The sequence below is a fragment of the Coffea arabica genome, chromosome 10c, assembly GCF_036785885.1.
Source record: "Coffea arabica cultivar ET-39 chromosome 10c, Coffea Arabica ET-39 HiFi, whole genome shotgun sequence".
NCBI lineage: Eukaryota > Viridiplantae > Streptophyta > Magnoliopsida > Gentianales > Rubiaceae > Coffea > Coffea arabica.
This window is the reverse complement of record NC_092329.1, coordinates 50,749,003-50,770,442: the sequence shown is the minus strand read 5'-3', so window position 1 is coordinate 50,770,442 and position 21,440 is coordinate 50,749,003. Positions and strand designations below refer to the sequence as shown.

At 36.1% G+C, this 21,440-nt stretch overlaps 3 protein-coding genes across 10 annotated transcripts; all 3 read right to left on the bottom strand.

Moving 5' to 3' along the window:
• Positions 1–417: 417 nt before the first annotated feature.
• On the bottom strand, positions 418–4,760 carry LOC113714994 (putative pentatricopeptide repeat-containing protein At1g77010, mitochondrial). 8 transcript variants are annotated; one of them, XM_072069426.1, is made up of 6 exons: positions 2,443–4,760; positions 2,067–2,136; positions 1,885–1,964; positions 1,445–1,519; positions 1,093–1,176; positions 418–918 (listed from the first exon to the last, which is right to left on the bottom strand). In XM_072069426.1, exon 1 carries the CDS (start codon positions 4,520–4,522, stop codon positions 2,474–2,476), a length of 2,049 nt encoding a protein of 682 aa, XP_071925527.1. In that variant the 5' UTR covers positions 4,523–4,760; the 3' UTR covers positions 418–918; positions 1,093–1,176; positions 1,445–1,519; positions 1,885–1,964; positions 2,067–2,136; positions 2,443–2,473. The 8 variants fall into 8 exon arrangements, with proteins under 8 accessions (XP_071925527.1, XP_071925526.1, XP_027094939.1 ...); XM_072069425.1 differs by having other exon boundaries at positions 1,890–1,964; XM_027239138.2 differs by having other exon boundaries at positions 1,093–1,519.
• Positions 4,761–7,926: 3,166 nt separating this feature from the next.
• On the bottom strand, positions 7,927–10,292 carry LOC113714332 (pentatricopeptide repeat-containing protein At3g26540-like). The gene has a single exon (XM_027238134.2). It carries the CDS (start codon positions 10,243–10,245, stop codon positions 8,119–8,121), a length of 2,127 nt encoding a protein of 708 aa, XP_027093935.1. The 5' UTR covers positions 10,246–10,292; the 3' UTR covers positions 7,927–8,118.
• Positions 10,293–11,287: 995 nt separating this feature from the next.
• LOC113713842 (putative late blight resistance protein homolog R1A-4) lies at positions 11,288–15,631 on the bottom strand. The gene has a single exon (XM_072068835.1). It carries the CDS (start codon positions 15,629–15,631, stop codon positions 11,288–11,290), a length of 4,344 nt encoding a protein of 1,447 aa, XP_071924936.1.
• Between the last annotated feature and the right edge of the window lie 5,809 nt (positions 15,632–21,440).

Genomic DNA, 21,440 nt, shown 5'->3' with positions numbered 1-21,440 from the left:
AGAAAGAATATCGTATAATAAGGCAAGTGAATTTCAAAGGTACTAGGCACTCTTATAATATTTATTCGTGCACTCGTATGCTAATTTACCAAAAATCTAAGGTAGTAATAATACGTTTCATACTTCAACCAAGTAGTTAAAAATTCAATCATTGACTATCTCGTGCAAGTCTTAACAATCATCGCCACCAACTTCTTCTTGAAACTTTACGACACATATAAGTACATATTTATCTCTAAAGTTTAAACAAATGATTGTTTATATAAAGCTAATTCCATGAACAAGTTATTGGTGCAAGATACATGAAATAAATTTCTACTGGTGTGTCCAATTTGTTAACTATTCAAGGTTGACATTGCGAGGGCAGTCAATATACTACGAGTCTCAAGAAATGAGAAAGTTGAATGAGCAAAATAGTTGGGACACAAAAAGCCAACAACATCTTTAAGCAAGATTCCGCTGCACATACAGCTACTGTTCTCAGATTCATGCTCTTTACCTAAAGAAAAAACCTCCTACTTCAGCATATAGCTTGATGAAATGTGATGACAATAAAGAACCTATCCACATTTCGTATCTATATTCTATGGTATCTGCTGACTAGAACTGCCTTGGAAATTTCCCAAGCATTAGCATTAACCAAATGCATGGAAAGGAAATTGTTTGCAATCGGTCATCTCAGTATCGTACTATCTTGCCTTTGCCAAGCTAGTAGCAAAGACAGTCTTGGTCCTAACTCGGGCGTGGATAAAGATAAAGAAATGAAAATGCCCAAAATGGATTCATTGCCCGATCCGCCACTGCATTTGGATTAATGCCAACGTTGTGCGTGTTGTCGCCTGCACCAAACCTCTGATGAGATTCAGACCTTTGAGAAATCTTGTGAACTGAAGGTGAGAGGAGGGAGGAACCATAAACCTGGCCAGGAAAAGCCTTAGGTGTCAAAAGATTTTGACGAGTAAAAGCACTCAATCATTAGGACAACCTAATTAGGATAACACATCATTTCTACGTGTATTCTTTCTTGCCCGCAACCTAAAATAGAAGATAATGGAAACTGAAACTGCAAAATAGGGGGATTCCAGGACATACAGCTGCGTTTAGATAATTTGGATAGTTCACGACCTAGGTGTATCTTTCTGCTCCTTACTGCAGAGTAGATCAAAGTTCACATGCCTGAAAAGAAAGAAACAATGCTTTCACAACAGATGCAAGTTCCATCAGGCACTACAAATGAAAAAAGGAAACAGAATCTGAAGAGCCATAGGCATCATAGTAACTTGACCATACTCAGTGTCAAACTCTGTTGGAATTTGGAGGAAATAATCAAAGAAACTTGCATAAGAAAGTGGAGACAGGCAAGGATACAAAGAAGAGAAAGCTATCATAAACCAGTCGGAACAGACAGGTAGAGAGAGGGAGGGGAAATAAAGAGAGATTTCACAGAGTAAGATTGATTATGCTATCTGGCAGAAAGAAGGCGGAGTAAACGGAGCCCGGAACTGCAAGAGGCAATCAACTGCAAAGTTTATCAAAGAAAACAAAGATCAAGTTAAGAAAATGCAAAAAATTAGGAAAAAAACTTCTGACTGTGACAATATAAAGATGCATCAAAATAAGATGGGAAGCTTCCAAATGGGTATCCCCATATGTTACATTTCAAACAGCATTCCCAACTACAGTTATATTTACTTGAGACAATCAGGTGAAAGCAAATTGTAACTCCAACAATGACCTTCTACAACAAAATGTTAGATTTACTATGCAGTTTTGTCTGTCTATTAACTTATTTGTTGGAAAACATCATTCTGGCCATCATGTGGAAATTAAATCTGTTACTGTAAGCAGAAAACTACTATAGACCAAAAGTAGACTACGTTATACCTGACCTGTTGTGTTTGGCACAGCCATATGTATTTTGGCATCATCTTAGGCCAGAAGGAGTTAGTTTCACATTCAGCCTCCTACAGCATCCAGAAGAATATGAAGGGTTAGCAAGCATATTACTATTACTGAGATAAAACAGCAGTTTTATGGGGACTGGAAACTACATAGAAGGGGCAGACCTAGGCTCAGAATGCTAAAGCTTTGCAACTCCAAACAATCTCAAAACATTAATATTAGCCCAAGTGTTTTCTGCACAACGCAAGATATCAGTTTGACAAAATATAGATAGATACCACTGAGAATAATAAGTCTATAATAAAATGCAGCAAGCTTTGTAGTTGGCAACATACAGAGAGACATAGAACAAAGCAAGGATATGGTTCTATGAACAGCAGGTTGTAGTCAAATAGAATGTGTGGTTTGATTGATTAATGCTATACTTTCCTCTTTTTAAGATAAAACTCTAAAGATAAATTTTCTGTTTCTTTTCGTTTGGCTGATAGTTGTTCATTTAGATCACCCTCTCGTGGTTTCAACAAAGATGAAGTACCTTACCTCAAAATGCAGTGGCATATGGTATTTCCCACTAAGTACCACCCCAACTTAGGCCAGGATTCTTTTGGATTTTGTTATCTTTCATTAGCTTTCTGACAAGGGCAGACCTTTCCCAGTCATCAGATGTGGCAAATATATTTGATAGCTGCACAAATCCAACTGAGTTTTCAGGATCAAGCACCATAACTCGGTCAACTACTTTTTTCCCCAGAGATCTATCCTCATGAGCCAAACATCCTCTAAGAATTGATGACCACATGCTTGCATCTGCCTTAAATGGCATCTCTTCAATGATACTTACAGCTTCTTCAAGGCAACCAGACCGTGCAAAAAGATCTATCATGCAGGAGTAGTGTTCTATTCCAGGATCTATGTGGTAGGTATCCTTCATTGCATCAAACCATTTCTGTGCCTCCTCTGCCAATCCACAATGATTACAAGCAGATAATACTCCTATAAATGTGATATATGTTGGTACCATATCAGCAGATGTCATCTGATAAAATACATTCAGAGTTTGAATTGCATAACCGTTTGTCGCATAACCCATCAACAGAGAATTCCACAAAACTACATCATCTTTTTTGGTTTGGTCAAAGATTTTCTGACCACTTTCAACAAAACCACACTTGCAGTAAAAATCAATAAGGGAGGATGAAACAGTTTGATTAAGATCAAGGCCAACAATAGTAGCTCTAGCAAACACCTGTTCACCAAATTCTACAGATGAAATGCTGGCACAAGCACTAATGACACTAGCAAGGCTAAATTTGTCCATACTTAAATTGATCCTATTCATCTTGCTAAAGAGATTTAAAGCTTCAATTGGACAACCATTTTGACTTAGACCTACTATAATGGAGTTCCATGAGATTAAGCTTTTATCAGGCATGGTCAGAAAAATCCTTTTTGCATCTTCAATTCTCCCACAATTAGAATAGATAGTAATCATAGAATTCAGCAAGACTGTGTCATGCACATTGAGTTCATCAGATAAAGCACAAGCATCATGTGGGCTTTGACACTTGGAATATGTGTCAACAAGAGCACTGGCAACTATTAGATCATCAATGAACCCCAACTTACATACGTCAGAATGCAATTGTTGACAATATTTAACAATTCCAGTATTACTGCAGGCACTCAAAATACTGGTAAAAGTAGAAAAATCTCCTGAAACTCCTTCCTTCCGCATCTCTAAGAATAACGAAATTGCTTCTGTTTCTTCATCATTGGCAATATAACCTGCAATTAAAGAGTTCCATAGTACAATGCATGGATCAGTTTTAAGTTCAAAGATTTTTCTCGCATCATCTATCCTGCCACAATTCGCATATCCTGATATAAGTGCAGAAAGAGAGAAGTCATCTACATGTTGCATTTTATGCAGCAACTGGCTTGCAGTGTCCAACTGACCACACTTTGCATACATATTAACAAGTGAACTCCCCAATACCGAATCACGTTCCACAAAACTGACAATAATATGGGTGTGAATCTGTTTCCCATAATCCAAACTTCCCAAATCTGCACAAGCACTAATAGCTGTTGCCAAAACAAAATTATCCCGACATACACCTTCACCAAGTTCCAGTTTCAAGTAATCTCTAAACAACATTAAAGCACTATATGGGCACCCATTTCTTACATAACCATGCATCAAAGAATTCAAAACTATCCCATTTTTCCTCGGCATCACATTAAGCAGTCCACACGCAACATGTAACTCCCTGGCTTTTACAAGGCCTGGAATCATTAAATTCCAAGAGAAGTCGTTTTTATCTGGCATCAAGTAAAACAAGTCCAACGAGTCCTTTACTCTTCCATGTTTCACATATCCCTCTAGTAAAGTGTTCCAAGAGAAAGTATTTCTCTCACCCATTTCATCAAACAGTTTCCGAGCATCGGATATCTGGCCGCACCTCGCATACATTTGGAGAAGGCGATTCGTCATGTTTACAGCAGCATTGAGGAGACCCCTTTTGAGGAAAAGGAGGTGCAATTGTCTCCCTTGTAGGATGTGGTGGTGGGCCTTGAAAGAGCTGAGGATTCGAGCACAAGATTGTAAATCAAGGTCCATTGATACCCGATGTAAATTTCAAATTTGGCGGTAAAATAGGCAGAGGTGGGTGAGAACAGGAGGGAACGGATTATGAAACTGGCATTGAACCGGCAGGAGGCAAAGCCCAACTGTTTCAGTGGGTGTCTAGGCTAGCCACTTGTCCAAAGGAGGAAAAAATACAAAAGAAAGATAAGGTCCATTTCTTTATTTTTCCAAGAAAATGTTCTAAGAAGCAGGATAGTTGTTTTATAAAGTTTCCATGGAAATGTTTTTTAAAACTAGGGATGGCAACGGGGCGGGACCCCGCCCCAACCCCCGTCCCGTTGCCTATTAATTCCCCCCGCCCTGCCCCGCTTCTTTCGCGGGTGTCCTCGCGGGATTAATAAAATTTTTCTTGCGGGGTAAATAAAATTTTATTATAGTTAAATTTTAATAAATAATCAAGTACTAAAATATTAATACATCATCAAGTTATTATTCATTGTAATTTTACAATTGAAACTCATAAAAATAATCAAACAAAAGTTATTTGAATACAATCTAACATGATGAAATAAATACAACTAAAATAATTAAGTTTTCACTTTTGGTACAAATACAATCACTAATTCATTATTGTGTTTGTGCTTTTTTTGAGAAAAAAGTGTTATTCTATTAAGTGTAATTAGAAACTTAGTATAAATGTATTAGTAAATTTAGTATAACTAATTAATAAATTCTATTAGTAGACATGTCTAATTATTCGTATAATTGATAATATCAATTATATTACACACACTAATATACATTATATAATACGTTTAACTAATAATATCATTATCATAAGTTTATAACTAATTAAATTACATATTATATATAATTATATATATAACTTTTTTTTTGGCGGGTGGCGGGGCGGGGGATGGGGCGGGGGTATACTCCCCTGCCCCGTTTCTTTTTTTTTGGGTCTAACCACCCGGTATCCCTTTCGGACTAATCCGGATTCGGTCCGGGGAGCGCCCGCAGAGTTTGACTCTTACTCGAAGATGAAGGCCTGGCTCTGGAGTTATCGCAGGAGCGCAGTGAGGATCGAACCTTGGTCGTCCTACTCGCATTACCAGCCGCTTACCACTGGCCCCAACTCCTCGGGTTCCCCCGCCCCGTTTCTAAACGGGGGGAAAAAATACTATATGATTATTTTTATTTTTTTTAGGGTTAACAATATAAAAGCCTCCTGTAATATAGCTATCATACAGAAAAGCCCTTTGAGGTTTCATATCATACGTGTCGGTACCCTATGGTTTGAATTATTCTGAAAAGTCGACGGAAATCGTTAAAATAGACGGAGCTGAGTGAAAAGATGAAAATACCCTTTTGATATAAGCGAAAATTGCAGAAGTAGTTTTGCACTTTCATTCTGTCAAAACCAACGAAGAGAGAGAGAGAAAGAAATAAAAAGCTGGTCGAAGGCTAAAGCTGTGCGAAAAAAGAAGAAAAAAGAAAAAGGGCGCAGAATTAGTTAATTGGTCGCTTGCTTGATTGGAAGGACTTCCGCTTTTCTCTCTTAACTTGACTAATCGTGTAGCAACGAGCTACTTGAATCTGAAACCCGCAAGCGTGATCAGCCATTTCCCGATTGAACCAACACAGCTGTTCCACTTCCCCACTACCCCTGAACGAGCTCTTTCTATCCGTTCCTCTCCCTTACTTCCCTAAAAGCTGGATCGATCTCTTCCTCCGAGTCGTGCCTCACCAAGACGAGTGATTTTCTGACATCGCTCCGCCAGATCCAGTGTGGACCAGGAGGGTAGTGACACTTGTCGTTAAAGAGAAAGGTTACGAAGTCACTTTGCGAACCACCATCGTTGACAAGTCTCCTTAATGAAACAGAAAAGGTCACCGAGGGGCCGAGCGCGAGCTTCATCCAGAGCTTGACCATGGGAGTGCGCAAGAAAGAAAAAAAGTCTGTAGTAGGCCTTCAACCACCAATCAAATCAGTGAAAAAGGCTCTCCATTTTAACTTGGAGCCCAAAGAAGTCAAATGTTGGGATCCAAACGCGGAATAAACAACTATTGAGACATCAAGTGCACAACAATTTAATGAGCAAACAAGTCACAAGCATGAAAGATAAACGACACACAATATTTAACGTGGTTCGGCTCCACCATTGAGCCTACATCCACGGAGAGAAACCTGTTCTTTATTAGGAGAGGAAAGCCCTATACAAGAATACAACTTGAACCCAAGTCCAACCCTTGTATACCATCTCTCATCTCCCAAGAACCCTCTCTCACACCCCATGTATGAGGCTACATGATGCCCCTTGTGTCCCTTGTGCGTCTCTTTTGTCTACTTGTATGGTATGTCAACCCATCTATTTATAGGGAACATTACTGCCAAAAAACCAAATAACAATTGGAAACCAATACTATTTCCTAAACTAAATAGAATTTCTTGGCTACTACTTCAAGTAACTAAAACCAATTAGGAAACTAGTTACTTCCACACAAAATAAGAAATCTACCTAAAAGAATTTAAGCCAATTTCCTAACATCAAAAAACATCTTTCGACAGGACTGAAAGCACCAAGTCGGAAAGAAACGATCAAGTGTCGTGTGCAAGTGTGGCTTTCTGTCTTCCTGTTGCCTTAAGCCTGGAGACGGGGGGTGCTTAGGACCAGAGGTGCCGAAGATCAGAACAAGTTCTCTTTTCGTTAAAGTGTGAAGGGTAAAGTAGGCAGATCAGGTGAAAGTTTGTGGTAGAAATCTATTTCCCGCAAGAAACACGCGCCTTTCTAGTGTGTTGAAGACAAACGCCGTAAATTTGACGATTTCTGTCAACTTTCAGAATAATTCAAACCATGGAGTATCGACGCGTATGATATGAAATCTCAAGGGGCTTTTCTGTATGATAGCTATATTATAGGGGTTTTTTTGTTGTTAACCCTTTTTTTTAATTTTTTTGTGAAAATAAACTCTTATTCTTCTCCTGTCTGGCACATGCCTCTCAAGTGTAAAGTACAACCATCAGAAACATCGATATGTCTTTCCAATCGATTCAAAAGGCGAGAACAAATCCGTAGGCATCTCGATTGAAATCCCCATAAATGGAATTTTCTGTAGCAATATGAATTCTTTCTTATTTCGACGAATCATTAATAACTTGATTATTTTTAGATAATAGCAAATAGAAATAACGCTTACAAGAAGCCCCATTAAAATCAAGAAATAGCCTCTCACGTACGATATTATAGATCATCTCCTTTAAGATCAAGCAATTCCATTGAATTGAGTATGATTGTATTTGTAATAGCATCTATTATATCAGGAATATCAATGAACCCGGTTATTCCAATTGCTCAGGATAGCCTTTTTTAGCTTCTAGGGTCTATATATGTGTATATTCCAACAAGTTGAAGCTGAGAGAAAAACAACAGCAGGAGTAATAAATCCAACATGCAGATTTTGTATATTGCACAAAATTTCCAAGAAGTAATAACATTATGGGTACCAAAAAGATGAAGAAAAAATAATAATGTATGTCAATAAGCTCTCTTCCTATATCTTACATTTCCTGGTAAGAAAAGAATAATTCCGCATTTACATGAAATGTACAAAACTTAGTGACTTAAAAGTCAGGTGCTGTCGGCTGTACCAATTTGGAATGGGACTCTGGGATTCAATCTGTTAAGCTGATCAGCTGCCCATTCTCCCAACTTAAAGTGCTTTTGTTCTTGGCAGAGATCAAAGATTCTGATCAGCATTGCTTCAGTCGGTTCAAATGGCATCTTCTTGATAAAATCCTCGAGTTCATCCATCCATCCGCTGCGACCATGCAGCTCAATCATAGACTGATAATGCTCCAACCTTGGTATTATACAATACTTATCAGTCATTGAATCAAAATACTGCCTGCCCAACTCCACGCAGCCTTCAGCGATGCATGCAAGCAGGATGCCTTGGATAGTGACATGGTCTGGCTTTATGCCTTCATTCTCCATCAACTTGAACAATTCAAGTACCTTTTCATATCTTCTGTTATGAAAACAACCCAGTATCATAGAATTCCAGAGAATTACATCACTCAAATCTGCCACTTTGAAAACCGCTAGAGCATAATCAATGCATCGACATTTGGAGTACATGTCAACTAAAGCTCCAGTAATCACAATATCCATCTCGTAATCATTCCTAATCATAAACCCATGGATTTGTTTACCCGGTTCAAGTGCAAAAATATTTGCACAAGCAGCCAAGAGGGTTGCAAATGTAAAGTTACTTGGCATGGTCTCTCCTAGCATGTTCCAAAACATTGTCATGGTTTCTTCACTCAATTCATGACGTGCATAGCTAGTTAAAAGATTATTCCAAGAAACCTCATCTCGTAAATGACTTATTGCATAAAACCAAACTCTAGCACACCTCAAATTTCCACATTTCCCATACATGTCAAGAAGTGCGTTACTAACCAGTAGATTGCAGTAAAAACCATGCCTGTAGACGTACCCATGAACCTGTTTCCCCAATTCAATATCCATAATGGCAGAAGATACCTTCAGGACTAATCCAAGAGTGACATGATCAACTGCTCTAGTCTCTTTGAGCATCAAACTCAGAAAATCCAATGCTTCATTCCACTTAGAGAAGTGAGTGTACCCCGATAGCATTGCATTCCATGATACCATACTCCTTTCTGGCATCTCATCGAAAAGCTCTCTAGCTTCCCTGATTTTCCCACTCATTCCATACCCTGACACCATAGCTGTCCAAGCAATCAAGTTTTTTGAAGAGGGCAGCTTAAACATCAGTGAAGCACTTTCCATATCTCCACATTTTGCGTACATATCAATGAGGGAGCTTGAAACAATCTCATCCACCTCAAGATTAATCTTTATTGCATATCCATGAATTTGAACCCCCTCTTTAAGTCCATGTATACTAGAACAAGCAACAAGAGCATTAGAAACAGTGTGATTCAATGGCCTTACCTTCGCCCTAACCATCTTGGAAAACATCAACACTGCCTGCTCTCCCTCTTTCATCTCAAGATACCTCCTTACAATTACATTCCACGAAACACTATTTGGATTCTCAATCTCGTCAAACATTCTCCTCGACTCACTCATCATCCCACACTTCCCGTACACATGAACTAGTGAACTCTCCAAAATCACATTCCCACAAAACCCATATTTCACAATAAGCCCATGAACTTGCTTTGCCAGCCAAAGAGCCAAAACAGAAGCACATGAACCGAAAACGCTCGAAAATGTCACTTCACTTGCATAAATCCCAGACTTGTGCATATGACTAAACAAATCCAATGCTTTTCCAGGACACCCATTATGGGAATACGCAGTTATCATTGCATTCCAGGACCCTCCATCCCTACTAGGCATTTCATCAAAGAGTTCTCTCGCATCAGCCAGACACCCGCATTTTCCATAAGTCTCAATCGCTCTATTGAGCAAAAAAGTTGGCGGGTTCGGAGTGAAAGTGACCAAATGCGATTCTACTTTCCGGGCTTCGACAATGGCTCTGCTAGATGCACAAAGTTGGAAGAGACGAGCGTATAGAGAAAAGTCAAGGGGCACAGGGGAAGAGAAGAGGATGGAAACGGCTTTTGAAATGCGCCCCAACCGGAGATGGTTGAGGATAGCGGCAGTTAAGTTCTTGGCGTTGGTCGATTGCGGTGGTTTGCGGTGGCCGGTGGTTGAAGTGGCGTTTCGCAGGACATGGTTGAGGAAGGAGGCTGCGTTCATCAGCTCATGCCTCGGAAAAAAGAGGAAGGAATTCGCGGAATGCTGGAAGAAATTCAATTTTTTTTTAAAAAAAAATAAAGCGGTTAATTAGTTCTAAGAATTAAAAAAAAAAATTCTACGAAATGATTTGCAACGTTAAATAAAATGATTTACCTAAAGCTTGGAGTCTCCTCCTACAATAAATATATATATAAAATCAATGCGGGTAAGATAAAATTTTGGATGTTCCTTTCTTGATCAAATATTTTTGAATTTAACTATATAGACAATGAAATGTAATTTAGTTGATAAGACGCTTCACCTATATGTTGTTGTATCCTACGTAGATTAGCTGCATTTTATGTATCGTACATTTTCCATTTCATTGCAATTCCAGCCCTGTTGGAGGACTAAGGACTAGAGAAATCAGAGAGTACTGCATCTTTGAAGTGGAATTGTCTTCAATTGAAGCCTCACAGTTTTTGGGTTATTCTCCTTGTCAACTTCTGCAAAGTATTGCTAGTATTTTCCATTCTTTGACCATCTGTTTAGATGTCTTCTTTCATTAATGTGGAAATATATGTGAAACCATTTTTGCAGGTAATGGTTTACTCAAGAGTTTATAGGAGTTTCTTTTATATGCACAGAAACAACAAGAATAACCATACAATATTGGAAGGAGTGTCTCAAACAATTGAGCTGTATCTGTTCTTTTGATTTAGTTTACCTTTACTATATCTGGTGTCACCCTAAAAATGTAATGGAAGTGAGACGATTCGCATTGATACTCTCCATTGTAAAGAACAACATTTGCTTTGACGCTGAATTCGCATTGATAATCTACATTTATTCATCACAAAATTACATTGTACCTTCTTCAAAGAGAAATGAAACAAAAGAAGTTTTCTTCTATACAGAGTAGCCTGTTGAAGAGTGCTGCATACAAACAAAAGGAAAGATTTGTGTATTCAATAAAAATGAGTCTGTTGTAGAAGAAACTGATAGTATACTCACATTGCCAGCAGTTGGTTAAAACAAAGGATGATCAACCATTATGATGATCTCAAACATGAATGCTTTGATTGACAATAATCTTGAGCCCCTCAATCCATCCTTCTTTTCCAATTCTTATTGCAGATTCCTCAGTAGATTTCTTACATGATTGCACTTCAATCATTTGCAGCGTCGTGATCTCTCCCAGAGAAAAAGGGACTTCCTCAAGCTTCTTACAGTTTCTGAGCACCAGTTGCTCAAGGTTGGGAAGGTGATCACTGGTGGCATTCCACTGGGCAATACTCAGAGTGTCTAACATTAAGTATTTGAGTTTGATGAACTCCCCTTCCCTCATATCCCAAGTCTGCCCCTCAAAGGCTCTAGAAAGCAATTTGAGAACCTCAAGATTCTGTAACCTCTTCCCAATGGCAGAAATGTGATCCCATGGTAGGCGAAAATTTGAGAGAGTCAGTTTTTTAAGATTTAAAGGGAGATTAAATTCAATCGAAGTTAGAGGTCTACCAATGTACACCATTTTCAATGACTCCAGCCGCGTTAGAGTGTCCAATTCTGGAAACTTCACGCTTAAAGAATCCCGGGATTCCATAAAAATGCATCCCAATTTGCGGAGATTTGGTAGCCTTTGTAGGATCATCCCTGTATCTTTCCCAGAAGAAAAGGATAGAGTGGAAAATGTGACCAAGTTATCTAACTGAGAGGAAACTCCAAGCTTGTCATCTTGGGAGATGAAAATAACATGATTGTTTACAACAACATGCCTTAACTTTACCATGCACCAGATAGTATCAGGCAGTATGATCTTCTCATCTTTCAATCCCTTCACAATAAGGGTTTCTAGTTTCCAGAGGTCTGCAATGGATTGTGGTACAGAGTCAATATCACCACTAACAGCAAGATATGTCAATTGAATTAGTAACTCTATTCCGGTGGGAAAGCAAACACCCATATTAATGTTTTCCAAATCCAACACCCTAAGAAGTTTGAAATGGAGAGCAATGAATGAGATATCATAGGGATGTCTTGGGTATGTATCACAGGTAGGAAAGAGTATTAGAGAACGGGCACACGAGCTGGAAGGTCTCGACTTCACAAAATGCTTTCTGTTCAAGCAGAAGAACAATCGATGTCTCTCATACGTTACAGGATTTGGATGATAATAATCATAAGAATCAGCACCATAATCTGAATCATCAGACACAGCATATGGCTCATCATACCTGGCAATTAATTGTAGAAAGTTCTCTTCAGTTGCTTTTGCCAAGCAGAAGTCGTGTAGAATATCATGAACACGACATGTTTTGACCCCTCCCATGGATCTTCTTTTGGAAAGCATTACCAGGTTTCGGCCAATGAGATCCATCAAGTACGCTTCTGCAATATCTTCCAAGCTCTTAGTACCCTGTATGAAACCTTCGGCAATCCATAGCCTTGTCAACTTCCTTACTGGAATATCTTTGTCTATCACAAAAGCTCCCATGTACAGAAAACACGCTTTCAATCTATCTGGTAAGTGATTGTAGCTTAGCTGTAAGATGTCCTTGCACCGACTTTGTGGATCATCATTGATCTTTGAGCTTAAGCTTTCTGCAATTCTTTCCCACCGATCTTGGTTCTTTTCTGTCCTTGCCAGAAGACCAGCTACGGCCACAATTGCAAGGGGTAGACCTTCACACCTCTTAGCAATTTTCTTGCCAACTTCTTGCAGTTCCTCGCTGCAGCCTCCATGAAGTATCTTCATCCGTAACAACTTCCAACTTTCATCTTCAGAAAGTAGACGAAGACAAAGAGGATCACTATCAGGTTTAACTTTTAAGGCCACATCATGTAGACGACTTGTTATCAAGATCCTACTGCCATTTCCATCATTTGGTAGTGAACTTTGCAAATCACTCCATGACTCAGTGCCCCACACATCATCCATGACTATCAGGTATCTTTTTTGCTTCAAGTGCTGATACAACTTTACTTCTAAATCCTCAATCCTCATATGATGCATGTTATCCATAAGCCCACTGATGCTGATGTTGCCTAGAATGTCAAGTAGTACGTTCCTTTTTTGGTATCCTTGCGAAACAGAGCACCAGGCACGGATATGGAAGTGATATGCAACATTAGGATCATTGTAAACTTTCTTGGCCAATGTTGTCTTGCCAATTCCTGGCATGCCAACAATAGAGACAACATCTCGCTGTAAGGTTCCTCTCATCAGTCGAACTATTACATTTTCTGCTTGATCATTCAGGACTACCACCTCTTCATTTATTTCTGTCATACCAAACTGTGATACAATTTGCCTTGAAATCTGATTGGCACTTTGTGTCATGGCATAACAAGTTAATTTCTCGTAAGAATTGGTGACCATCATCTTAATAAGCCTAATCTCTTCAAGCAGATCATAAAGCCATAGCACATGTTTCCAATTAATACCAGTTCCTACCTCAATGAAATCTATGACATATTCCACCTCACATGCCACATCTGTTATGCTTGTACCAAGATCTTTCAGTGCATCATGCCCCTCAGATGGCTCTGTAATATCCATGAAGAAAGATCTCAAAAATGTTAGGCCAGAGTGAATCTCTTCAATCTGATGCTTCACAAGGGCAATTGAATCAGGGTCATGTTTGAGCAGCTCCTGTGTGCTTCCTATGAGATCATCGATAAACCCCATTCCACAAATCTTAGGGAAATTAGACCTTTGAATTTGGGGATGGACCTTCCTAAGCTCTGGCTTGATAAGCATCAAATTATCTAGCAATTCAGAAAATGAAAGGATAGTTTTATTGATCATCTCTTCTGTGATTCTGTCACGAAGAAATGTGTGATGGAGGCATCTTACTCTTGTAGAAACTGCTTCAATGCCTGTGAGGATGAGCTCCACATTCTCTGGATTGTCCAGTTGATCATTTGTGACACATGTTGCAAACCATTTTAACCCCTCAAGAAGGGTTTGAATATGATCTTTTTTAAGAAAAGTAGAGCATTCATTATCTTTCAGTAACTCCATACAAGATGAATTTACCTTGAAAAGTAGAATCCTTGAAAGCAAAGTAAAAAGAGAAATCCTTGCCTTGGCTTCTGTAGTGCCATTTTGCCGAACAGATTGATAAAGAGATGATATCTCTCTGTAAACTTCTACAATGAGTGCAGAGCTCTGATAATTCAGGTTAGTCAGAACTTCTTTAAGGTCTTCAAATTGACCCTCAACAAAGATTGTGCTTCCTTTTAGTTGCTGCTTGAGGAATATCTCTGACTGGAGAAGGCAAATTTTTTCCTGCCACTCTGAAGATGGATGGTCACTTTCAGATGGAAAGAAAAGCCCTGCCTCTATGAGGAGCGCTTTGATTTCATACAAGATTATTTGCACATCCTCATTGTGTTCTTCTGGCTCATTGGTGCTGATGCAATAGATTATCAAGGACCGTAATCCTATGAAAATATTGTACTGCTGGTTTGATTTGGAACTTAGCTCCATGAGAATGTCATCTCTCCTTTCCTCAACAAAGAGATTGCCAAGATAGGGATCTCTTATTGCCAAAAGAAAAAAGAGAAAGGATTCTGCAAAATATTCATCTGGTCCATTGCAAATTTTGTTGAGAGCTCTGAGGAAATTGAGGTTCAATTCTAGAACTTCTGGGGTAGTAGGATAAATCCTCCTTAGCAAATCCTGAAGCTGAACTATTGAAGACTTTTTTTCGATTGAGTCCCGCTTTATGATCCAGTATTGCAGAGACCAATTTGCAATGCAAACAGCTACAGATGTGAGATGAGTCAAGAAACTGTTAACCTTTGGATCGCTAGGGAAGCCATACTCAAAATCCAGTACTCCATGCAAGAAGTGTTGGAGATGCTTCATGTCACGTTTCAAAAGACCGATTGTTTTCTGTTCTTCAATAGAATCAGTAACACTGCTGATTTCGTGCAGCATCCCTTCTATAGAAAAGATGAAATTAAACCAAAGAGCATAATCAAGAGAGGCAGAATGCAACACAAGGGAGCAGCCAGACAGATGGCCAAGAGCTTCTTCAATTTGATGCTTGAAAAGCTTCACTTTTACTCTTGACTGATGCAAAACATCGTGTAGTTTCGAAGGACATTCTGGGATGTACTTCTTCTGAGACGCAACGTTGAGATCCCCCGCAATCTCCTGAAATGCAGCTTCAACTTTCACCGGGAGGGATCCTAAAATTTTCGCAACTTCATCCGTATCACTTGACTTGTGAATGCAAATCAAGATGGTTCTCAGATATGCGAAAAAGTGCAGGTCGTGTAGATGATTATTCAGAAGGGAAAACCAGCCTGAAATTTGCAAAACGTTACTTCTCAACTGCTGATCAAGCTCATTGATTGCTGATTCAAGGACATCAAAACTAGAACTGGAACTGGAAGCCATCTTCTAATGAACCCTCTTGTTTGCAATCTCGATCATTAGCTGTGTTTTCCCACTAATTCGAAAACGAAGTTTAGACGTTAATAGTTTTATACTTAGAATTCCAAATAAGAAAGTATATATTGAAAGACCAGCAACAGTTCTTAGATATTCAGTGTAAGCCACGTCGAATTGACGACATAGTTAATCATTATCATTATCATTATCATTACCATATAAAGGGATAATTTCAGAAACCTCCCTTGAGGTTTCTGACAATTTCACTGAGCTCCCCTGATATTTGAAAAATTACACATACCTCCCTTGTTATTTAAAATGACAATTTTACCCTTAAATATTTTAATAAAATTCCCTTTATTTGGTATGCTTATATTTAGAATAAGTTTTAAAATTATTTTTTCATTCTTTTTCCTTCTTATTCCCTTTTTTAATTTTTCGCCAATAAAATTATAGAACTATCACTATTGCCTCTAGTTTCTATTCAAACAAGTGATTTTTTTTTTTGACGAGTTAATTTTATATGTAATCCAATGTTTTTATTGATCTTTGTTTTTTATTTTTTGGTATTAAAATGAACAATAAATCATAAAAAAATAGCCCAAAAACACTACTAAATTATGATAATGCCATTACTCCAAAAATTCATAACTCTAAATGAATTATTTCAATGTTTTCTTTTCTATCTTATAAATCTAAATCCATAATAAAATATCATCAAAAGTATCATATCATAGTAATAAATTATTATTATATTTATTTGTCAAATAGTAGATATGGACATGAAAAATTTGGCAACTTTTCCTTATAATTATACTAAATAATCTTATAATTGTATAGAAAAATATATTAAAACTCATTACACAAGGGAATTTTTGGGTATTCATTTAAAAAATTGACCAAGTCAATACTATTTTAAGGTTTTGTTACTAAAACTATCAAATCAAGGGAGGTAAGTGTAATTTTTCAAACCTTAGGAGAGCTCAATAAAATTGTTAGAAACTTCAGGAGAGGTTTCTGAAATTATCCCCTATATAAAAGGCATGAATCTTGGTATTGAGGAGTGTAAGTATAAGCACTTTTTTATCTTAATTTTTGTTATTTCTAAATTACCCTCATGTCTTTTAATTAGAATTATTGCATTATAATGTAGCACTAATTAAATGAAATAAAACACTCCAATTGATTACATCTTAATAATTTTGGTAATTATAATTGAAAATTGCTTATTAAAAACTATTTGCCTACCTTTGGACTCCATCTCCTCTAATATACGTATCAAAATTTCTTAATTGAAGCATGAAAAATTTCTCATTAGTCATTAGTTGAGATTGTAAAAAAAAAAAAATCAATGTCAAAAAATAGATACTCTCTAGAAAATAGAGAAACATACAAGGAAAAAAAAACCCTTATTTATCTGTATATCTTTATACACATATCACAAGCAAAATTTACAATTATGCACTTTTTACCAATATGAAGAATTTTGTATGTTGCACCCAATGGAATTTCAATATACAAAAAATGATGACACCTTTATAACTGAAATAGCAGTATTAAACTAGAAAAAAGAAATCTGAATACAAACCACTATTATCATTAATAGCAACTGACCAAAAAACGTTACTATATAAAAAGAATCTTAGTATTGAGGAGTGTAAGTGCAAGCACTTTTTTATCTTTATTTTTGTTATTCCTAAATTACCCTCATGTCTTTTAATTAGAATTATTGCATTTTAATGTGGCACTAATTAAAAGAAATAAAACACTCCAATTATTGATTACGTCTTAATAGTATTGGTAATTATAATTAAAAAGTGCTCATTAAAACTATTTACCTACCCTTGGACTCCATATTATATGTATCAAAATTTCTTAATTGAAGCATGAAAATTTTCGCATTAGTCATTAGTTGAGATTGTAAAAAAAAAAAATCAAAGTCAAAAAAAAGATACTCTCTAGAAAATGGAGAAACATACAAGGAGAAAGGAACCCTTATTTATTTGTATATCTTTATACAAATATCACAAGTAAATTTTACAATTATGCACTTTTTACCAACATAAAGAATTTTTATTTGCACCCAATGGAATATGAATATACAAAAAATAATGACACTTTTATAACTGAATAATAGTATTAAACTAGAAAAAAGAAATCTGAAATAGTACCATACAAACCACTATTATCAAACGGTGATAATAGTATGTATACTGTTAGTGTATATAAGATTTATTCTTATCATTAGGATTAATCTTTTCTATGCTGACAGTGAGAGTGTATACACTATCAACGTTAGATGAATGTCAACTATGCTAAATTTGAATTTGAAATTCAACTTTTGCACGCATGTGATGAATCAAATGGTGATAGTATATACACTGTCCGTATATATAAGACTTACTCTTATCATTAATAGCAACTGATAAAAATAAGAAGAACTGAAAAAATTGAAAACTATTTATAAAATGACATAAAGTAAATAGAAATGAATTAAAAAACTAGAATACAACTCAAATAATACCAAGTACAACATCCAAATCACTGATATCTAGGAGAAAACGAACATTGTTGTTGACAATAATATAGTAATGCTTCATTTGTATTGGTTTGAGCAAACCAAGTCTATCCATCACGTCAGAAGTCATCTCCAATGATAAAATAAGAATTATAATAAGAGTAAACTTAAAATGAAGAATGATAAAATGAAAATGATATCCAAATTATTTTTGGTTATGCCCAAAATATCCTTATTTTTCTAATGATTACATATATTTATTGTATTGCAATATTAATGAACAATGGAAGCGGTTATGAAATGAAAAGCTTTAAAATTAAGTAAATTTCATTTATGATGACAATTGTAATTAGACAGAGTTAGTACATTCCAATAATTGATAATAATGATAGCAGTTATGGATTAAAAGTTGGCAATTAAAAAATAAAACATTGCAACATACAAAAAATTAATATTAAAATTGTTAATTAGCCACAATTCTCATTCCAATTCCATGATCATAAAAAAAAACTAATTGCTTTTGCTTCGCATTGGATTGTGCTAAAAATATAAATAAAAGAAAAGGAAAATAGAAAAATTTCAATTATCTCTATCTATAAAATTTCAATTGTCAGAATGTACAAGCTAAAAAAACTTTAGGTGGTAGATCATTTATACTCCATTATTGAAAAAAAATAGAATTAACATAATGCAAAGAATTCAAATTACATGTATGTTTATTTTTCTAACTTATTATATTCTTCATTTATGAAAAATTGTAGTGATTGTAGTTTATATGCAATAGAATCATGAATATACAATAATTTTAATAAAACATGATATTATCAATATTTGATATGTTAGAGTTCAAGCTATAAATAAACAAGTGTTTGATTCATGATTCCAATTCAATCTTAACAGACATGTCAACTACATTGAAATGTTTTTTCGTCTCTTTTCATTTAATAAATTTTTAAAAATAAAAAAAATTTAAAAATACTATATTATGATGTTGATGATCAAATTTTCATAAAAAATTTTAATTTCTTTAAGATATTATATATATATATATTTTTTTTTTTAGGTGTGTCCCGCAGGAAGTGGACCCCGCAGACTATTCACCACTCTCAGCAACTTGCTGGCAGCAAGGTTCGAACCAGGGACCTGAGGCTCCATCTTCAGCAATCTCAACCACCAGACCAAGCCCCTGAGGACTTTCTTTAAGATATTATAATCACGTGCAAAGCACACGAACTACTACTAGTATTTTAAGGTGGACAATTCGTTGCCACATTGGCATCTTTAGCATAATGCCAAGCACAAAAGCAAGCCAGAACATACTTTGCATTGTGACTCCAAAGAATCAATTAGAATATTTGAGAGCCAAACTTCCAAAACACGCATTCTGAATTGAAAGTACCAATTGAATTTACAAATCATGGGGAAAAATCACGAACAACGGGAGTCTTACGTTGTATGCCTGAGCTGACGTATGGACGAAGGCAATAACACAATACTCTTTCTTTTGTTGATTTCTAACTTTCCAATGGAAACGACTATTAGACGATAAATTTCAAACAGGGAATTTCCTAAATTCACACCACATATTCTATGTCTTTCCCAAGTGAATATAATCCCAATTCGATTTGATCAAAGACTATTCTATGATTTTCCATTTACTTTCTTTAAGGAAGAGTGATCTTCAAGGCATTCAAGCAAGGAAGCTGAATAATAGTAGGTTCTTTTAACTTGTAGGACAAAGCCAAGTAGCCAACTGCAGGTGACAACAAGAAGATGAGGAAATTTTGTGTCAACTCTAGTTCTGGCATATTAAACAATCGTGCCTATGTCAATCAACTCTGTCTCATGCATGGTTTTTATATACCATCCAACTCAGGAAATTATACAAAATTGGCTTTAGAAGATCTGATAATCTCTAATGACAATTAATCTTTGATTGCAGATTGATATGATATGATCAGGGAGACTAAAATCCAAAAGCAACGCAAAGGCAAGTCCCAACCCTTGTTTCATTCACAACAACATTAACAAAGATAGCCAACAAATGTCAATTTGAACTGAGCAATAACCTGGCAGAGTAAAAGGGCTATTAGGGCTCCATTTTTACATGTTTTACTAAGCTGAGATGGAAACTGGTGGCTGTCTATATCCTTCTTGAGCTTAGAACTACAATTTTTGTAGGAATTTTTAACTTATTTGATTTTGAGTTGGTGCTCTAAAACTTCATCCTTTTTTCTGATAAATACAGCTGAGTCAAGTTGCTATGGGATGTAATCAAAATGCATAAAATCGCGGCTATGAAAAATGTTTTTGATGGAAAGACAGTTTATAAATGAAAAAATGCAGTATAAAGTTTTGAAGGAGTGACCTCTGTGAGGTCCAGTAATGATTCCAATAAAAAAATCTCAAAAATACAAAAGTTAGAATCAAAATTTCCATTAGTTTTTTGGTGACTGACATTGCTTGTCGCCCCTCTAGTTTCATCTTCGCTTCCAGAGAAAGTTCCATCGGACAATGCCCGCTAGAAATGGCAGTGGATCGGGTATTCTAAAAAAATCTCTTCTACCAAATGTTAATCTGCATATTTAAATCTTTTACCAAATCCTATTCCCTCTCATTTTAAATTTGGATTATCCATCAAATATCCTCTGCCTACTAAGTTAAATAATTCAGAAAAAAAAAGAATTACATGTCATCAAACTCAAATTAATACCTACTTCATGTTAAATTAACACACTACATTAAGTTGCATGAGAGGAATTCAATATTGTTTATAAAAGACTATGTAAAGAGTCGTGTTAAAGTTATATTTTATTGAAATATAAAATTGAGGCATGGTCAAAGGATACTTTAATGGAATCCTAACATCTTTTTGAATTCGAGATAGAGCTCGTTCAAAATCAATCTCGAATCGAGCCCAAACTATTCATTAAGAGTTTAATTCATTTATAGCTCCGCATGTATATAATTATTTTGATTCGATACTTTAATGGAATCCTAACATCTATTCAACTTCAAGATAGAGTTTATTCAAAGTCAAACTATCGAGCCCAAACTATTCATTAAGAGTTCAATTCATTTATAACCCCGCATGTATACAGTTATAATCAGATAAATGAAGAGAAGAATATACTAATGGTAGCTATAATGAAATGTCAATCGTCATTTAATGTGATTAAAGAAATTTAGTAAATTTGGCACTAATTACATTAAAGGTAATGGAAGAAGCGGATGAACTTAAACTAGAGTTAAAAGATGAATTAAATTACTTGATGCTCAAATCGCATTTGACTTGAT